The sequence below is a fragment of the Micromesistius poutassou genome (assembly GCF_964030765.1).
Source record: "Micromesistius poutassou genome assembly, chromosome: 16".
NCBI lineage: Eukaryota > Metazoa > Chordata > Actinopteri > Gadiformes > Gadidae > Micromesistius > Micromesistius poutassou.
In genome coordinates, this window is record NC_140286.1 from 9,650,928 (window position 1) to 9,657,689 (window position 6,762).

General features: G+C 47.9%; 1 protein-coding gene across 1 annotated transcript in view; it reads left to right on the top strand.

Moving 5' to 3' along the window:
* Positions 1 to 5,667: 5,667 nt before the first annotated feature.
* LOC311361316 (RNA-binding Raly-like protein) overlaps positions 5,668 to 6,762 on the top strand; it is a gene marked incomplete at both ends in the record, with an annotated part of 21,244 nt that continues 20,149 nt past the window's right edge. The window contains one exon of the mRNA XM_084481486.1: positions 5,668 to 5,923. Within this exon, the coding sequence (XP_084337612.1) occupies positions 5,668 to 5,923 (256 nt within the window). The remainder of the gene's footprint in view (positions 5,924 to 6,762) is intronic.

Here is a 6,762-nt window from a genome sequence, read left to right on the forward strand (position 1 = left end):
CTGGAGGAGACTTTAGTAAAGCATTGTCCAATTGCTGCTGGGGGGAAGGATGTAGAATCAGGGTGAGAGAGGGAAAGAGGGCGAGACAGAGAGAGTGAGAGAGAGGGAGAGAGAGAGAGGGAGAGAGAGAGAGAGAGAGGGAGGGAGAGAGAGAGAGAGAGAGAGAGAGAGTGAGACAGAGAGAGAGACGTAGTCTTTGAATCCATCCAAGTCAACCCTTTGCGTATTTTCTACGAGTCCTCATGTTTTTTGATGGGATGGGAGATGGGATGGGATGGTGGTGAGTCAGTGTGCAGATCAGACAGGGAGTGAAGTGCTAGGAGGATTCCTTTCTGCCCGCTCTCAGCCTCTGAAGCCAGCGTCAGTTAATGTGGAAGTGGGCCGCGAAGTGAGCAGGGGCCAAACGCTTACCGCGGGGGGGGCGGGGGGGGTGTTGAGTGACGTGGCGGACCAGGCAGAATTAAAGACACGTCAAATGTACTGTTTCAACGTTGGCAGAAGAAATAGTTTGACAGTAACAGCTTTTCATTTTTCAGGGATAAACATAAAAATTTTCAAGCCAGCGTTGTACGGATACATGCGCCTCTGGCCTCTTATGTGTGGAGACGGTTATTTTAAAAGCACGCAATGCATCCTGGGTTGTTATTCCTCCTGACTCCCCAGCTGTCCGGGCTCCTTAGACTGTGTCTTGTCGCTGGGCTGAGATGTCTCTATTAGCATTTGCAGTACAGCAGTTACCGTACACGCTTTGGGGGGTGGTTGGAGAGACATGAATATTGTAGGAGAAGTGTGCCTTTTTTGAAGGCACATTTTCTAATGAAAACTGCATAGCCTCCGACTGCATGGCAGTGGAAGGCATGGTGACGGCACACTGGGAGTGTGGGTTAAAGGGGCAGGATAATATGTGTCATTAAACACATCTAGGGGACTGCGTCCCCACAGTACTGTCCATCTCATCCATTATTTCCATTATTTTTTTAAAGATTTAGTCTTGCAATTTTACGCTTTATTATAAAGTGAGATCGACCAGGAGGTATGGGAGGACATGCAGGGGACCGCGGGCAGGAATCTAATCCGGGTCGCTGCGATCAGGACTGAGCCTTAATGGTACGCGCTCTACCCGGTGAGCCACCGGGGCACCCCTCCGTCTGTTATTTTTAACGTCTCACACCTAAGCAAAAGCCTGTGACTCCTATGCAGACACTTGTCAACATGTTAAGTAATGATTATCTACCAAAACGCATATCTGCAAAATCTCAGTATCTTATTTGCCCTGTTGCATTGCCATCCTGGTTTGTGCCTTGAGGCTTTCAGAATGAGCCTCATAAAAGGGAAATCAGGATAACAAAACCCTTCAGCGGCAAGTGACCGCCCCGACACACGCCTCGTCTCAGCCCACCATGAGACCCTCCAGAGGCAACTTTTTGACAAATGGCTTTTGACAAACATGGCATTTGAATCCATTTCCACCCACTCACAGGGTGTATGAGTAATCAGAAAAGCGAAGAACAAAAAAAAAAGAAGAAAGATACGCCATCGAAAAAATTCTGACGTGACTAATATACAGGGCTGGACAAAGAGCCAATCTGTGCTATTGTCCGAGCGGGTGAAACAGCCATTTAATGTGCTCTACAAGACGGCCCCTCGCTCCCTGAGTCACCGTGTAGAAAGCCATCTGAGAGTACTCTCTCTTTCTTCAGCCCGCTGCACACACACCCTGTATCCTTCAGACATTCTAGACACTCTGAACAATGGCTGATTGCGTTCAGCCTTTTTCTTCATTTCACACCGTGTCCTAAATCAGACGAAACGTCGGCCAAAGCTCCCCTTTTTCTTTCTTCTTTTTTGAGAAGGTGAACCAGTGCTTAATTAGGTGGATGATGCCCCCCCCCCCCCCCCCACACACACACACACACACATAACAATACACACACACACACAGTGCACCTGCCATGGAGTGGCCTTGGGCCGGTTCGTTCGTCGCACTCCTGCACCCATTTATCACTTAGTAAGGGGGGCTGGGGGGGGGGGGAGGTATGAGGGTGCAGGGAAGGAATGGCGGTGGGTGGGTCCTCTATTGCTGGGAGGCGGGGGGGGGGGAGGGGGGGGGCGTGCTCCGTGCTTCCATCTACAGGAATGTGTGTGTGAGTAAGAAATGCGGGAGGCCGGCTTGTGGGTATCATCGCTCACCGGTCAGTCCATGATTGACTGTGTGAGAACATTTGCCCCCTCCCCCACTCCCCCACGTTGGCTGCCCACGGGTGGATGTGTGTGTTTATGGGTGTGTGTGTGTGTGTGTGTGTGTGTGTGTTTTTATGTGTGTGTGGGTGTTTATGTGTGGGTGTGTCTGTGTTAGTACAGTAAAGTGTGTGTGTGTGTGTGTGTGTTGTTTACAGGTGTGTTAACATGTGTGTTTGTGTGTGGGTGCACAACAATTCCACATGAGACGTGTGATGGATTATGTGTACATGAAAAAAAAGAAATATGAAATCAAAGAGCAGGTGAAAATAGCCCGCCAGACCGAGCCGCGCCTCGGAACAAGTAACCTATCAACAGGTGTGTGTGTGTGTGTGTGTGTGTGTGTTTGTGCGCCTATAGGTGTGTAGCTGCGTGTGTGTGTGTGTGTGTGTGTATGTGTATGTGCGTACAGGTATGTGTGTGTTGTTGTGTTAGTGTGGTGTGTGTGTGTGTGTGTGTGTGTGTGTGCCTGTGCCTATATATGTGTAGTTGTGTGTGTGTGTGTGTGTGTGTATGGGAATGAGTAAGTTGCTTGGGTGTTTTTGCTCTCATTTCTGCTGAACTGCTTTCGTCCAAGTTTCAACCTTCAGGTTTCACCCTCCCCCCCCCCCCTCCCAGCAGTGAGTACCAGCCCAGCCCACCTGTCTGACGTCCTCCACCACAGGTTAATAGCGAGCGGAGGTTATTATGAGGAGTTATCACCTCCGCCTGCTTTTATGTCCTTACCGGAGCGCTTTCTGAGACAATAGCGCATCTATAATTACACACTGAGCCCAGACACAGACATTATTTAGATACACACGCGCGCGCACAAAGCACCGGGCTGCCTCTGTGTAAGAGGTTGGAGAGAGCTGGAGTGCGAGAAAGTGTTTTTGTGTGTTTGTGTGTCTGTTTGTGTGTGTGTGTGTGTGTATGTGTGTGTGTGTGTGTGGGTGCGTGGGTGCGTGGGTGTGTGCATGCAGTCTTTGAACGGATGGATGCAACGCATTCGGCTCTACTGATTGCTATGGCAATGTGACCTCTCATCCCTTAGAGAGAGAAAGAGAGAGAGTGAGAGAGAGCGAGGGAGAGCTAGAGCGCGGGTGGCTGTTAGTGGTAGCAGCAGGGCTGGAGAGGGAGAGATGGAGGCGGAGGAGAAGGAAGGGTGGGGGGTGGGGGTGGTCACAGGTCGGGAGGATGATAGACTGAGAGAGTGTCTCTTGAGATCACTTTCTGTAGCCATCACTGGAAGCGGAGACATGTTCTAAAGAGCTCAGTGTCCAACTGCAAGTCTCTCTCTCTCTCTGTCTCTGTCTATCTCTCTCTCTCTCTCTCTCTCTCTCTCTCTCTCTCTCTCTCTCTCTCTCTCTCTCCCTCTCTCTCTCTCTCTCTCTCTCTCTCTCTCTCTCTCTCTCTCTCTCTCGCTTGCCCCCATTCCACCGTGACGTGGTTACACGCACACTGAACTGAAGCTAAAATGTACCGAAAAATACGACAATATCATGAACCACAACAATGCCAATGACAGCAGCAGCCTAAAACGCAGAATCCCACTCGGGCATTAGAGTCAAGTCAGAAGAATAATGCTACAAAAGATAATGAGGGGAGTCGGTGGACTCTACTGCCTTCTAATGCTCTTGTCCATAATTGACAGACCTGCCATAAGAGGCATGAGGCTATACCCCTACAGCACGATCAGTGAGCAGTCCTGTCCTGTTCACACCTGCTTCTACGCTACTGTCAAGTGTACCTCTCTCTCGCCTTCCTCCGGTGGTGATGCTTTGAGTCTAACCGGTAAGAACATTTCTCTGCCATTCACTCGGAGCGCCAGTCAGTTACGATTAAACCGAAGGTGGGCATGAGGTGAGGGACGAGTGGAGCGTCTAGCTTTTTGGGGAAATGTTACAAATGGAGGTCAGAACAACTTGTCTTTTTTGGGATTGTGTTTATACACGACTGCATTAAAATGTTGTGCTAGACTTGTTTCTTGACATTCTTGTGCTTGTTGTTGGCACTAATTTGCTGCTCTCAACCTTACATTTTAGTTTGACGTTAACGCGATTTCTGTTTTTGTTAAGGCACTTAACATGAAATGAATAATCACGACGTGCACACTTTAATTGGCAATCCTGAAGATCGTCTGTTGTTGAGACTAACTTCATGGTTCATTCAAACTGCAGAGCTTACAGGAAACATACAAATGAATTGGCAGTTGGTCTTGATTGCCGTCTTGAATGCTGAATCACTGTACTGATTATATATGCTGGCAGTGTTTATGTTATCCACCAGTGACTCTTTCCCTCAGAAAGAAGAGCATAATTTATTGTGCATTAAATGTATTCCATATTCGTCAGGTTTCATTTGACAGACGCAAATATAGAATGCCAGTTTTAAACAAAAGTACAAAATCTAAAGGCTGATCTACACGAGTTGAAGGTCATTACCTGAATATTTCCTGCTCCATCATCCGGTGGATTTATGCTGACAGTGAAAACAACACAGGAGAGCAGGAGATTGATTGGTTGAGGAATGAGGATGTATTTTCATTTGTATCACACATCCTCTTCGGATCATATAGATCACTAGATGTCACAGACTTTGTGGTGAGAATTTATTTTGTTGCCGTTTTTACAGTAATGCAGGATCACCGACACCCACAAGCACTGACACTATATACCCTCAACTTTAAATGTTTTATAAAGCCAAAAAAAGTGTAAAATCACAGCACACTGGTGAGCTGATTTATTTTTGTAAACAACACGTTTCGCTGTTGCTTCGTCAGGTTCACTCTTTAAATGTTTTATATTAGAATCTTTGGTAACAAGGGTCCATTAATTAACCACTAATTAACATTATGATATGAAAGGATTTATTAAATATGTTAGTGATAATAATAACTAATGATCTAGTAATCATTTACTAATGGTGTTCATGATTACTTGTGGTGTTTATGTTAACTAAGTGTACTATAATGTTGTGGCTATAATCATTCTGGATGCATATACATTTGGCAAAAGCACATGCAAAACCTGAATGTAATTTTCATGTCAAATAAAAGATAGACAAGATAGATGCATCCTGGTCAAATTATCTAATAATCAATCAATAATAATCAAATTGTGTATGTGCGCTCAATAATAGCTATCAGCAATTAGTGAGTATTCAAACTTTCATCCTCCTCTAGCCAACTCTATCCAAGCTTAAAAGCTTGAAATGTCGGACTGAGGACATTTAAAGTTTTAAAGCCTGTCATCAGACCTTCTATCATGCAAAGAAACCACTGCAATATGCACAGCTCTGTGCTACCAACATCACCTTGCTAACATCTTCCCAAACAAACCTAGCTTCCATAACTACCTATGTTACCACCTAGCCCCCCACCTAACCCCCCCCCCCCCGGGGGGGCCCTGCTAACCCTGCCGTGTGTGTTTCAGCGGCTGTAGGGGTAGGATGACTGGGAAGACCCAGACCAGCAACGTGACCAACAAGAATGACCCGCGCTCCCTCAACTCTCGCGTCTTCATCGGCAACCTCAACACGGCGGTGGTCACCAAGGCTGACATCGAGGCCCTGTTCTCCAAGTACGGCAAGATTGTGGGCTGCTCCGTCCACAAGGGCTTCGCCTTCGTCCAGTATGCCAGCGAGAGGAACGCGCGCGGCGCCGTGGTCGGCGAGAACACCCGCGTCATCGGAGGCCAGCCGCTAGGTAACGCCAGGGGAGGGGGACTGCGTGTGTGTGTGTGTGTGTGTGTGTGTCTGTGTGTGTGTGTGTTTGTTGGTGTCTGTCTGTTGGGAGATGTTTGTGTGTGCCGGTGTGTGTGTGTGTGTATCGGGGTGTGTGTGTGTGTATGATTATGTCTGCTGGTATGCGTGTGTGTTTGTTTCTATCTGTCTGTATGTTGGGAGGTGTGTGTGTGTGTGTGCCGGTGTGTGTGTGTGTGTGTGTGTGTGTGTGTGTGTGTGTGTGTGTGTGTGTGTGTGTGTGTGTGCGTGTGTGTGTGCGTGTGTGTGTGTGTATCGGGGTGTGTGTGTGATTATGTCTGCTGGCATGCGTGCGTGTTTGTGTGAGTGCATCCGTGAATGGAGACACGGGTCACCATTTTGTGTGTACCCGCATTCATGTGTTCGGTGCGTGCGCGCGCGCGCGCGCGTGTGTGTGTGTGTGTGTCTGTGTGATTCCAACGCGTAAACCGACACAACGGGGACTCACATTTTCACCTTCCCCAAACATGCACGGACATGCACAACCTCGTTGGGCTTCACAGCGAGAGAGCAGAACAACACAGCTGAGACGGTGACAGCGCCGCTGAAACAGCAACCACCACAGACACAGAGGCAGGAACAGGACGGATAAATCGAGATAACACGATAAAAACAAACACATCGAAGGCACAACATCCGGAAACCAGTCTCAGCCCGGGTCTCCCCCTGTCAGTGGGATAGTGGTAAATCTTACTTCTATTGCTTATTGATTTGTTCTCAGCCTTCATAGGGAATCAGAAATCCTTTCCTCCAGCCCCCGCTTTCTCATTAAATATGAACGGT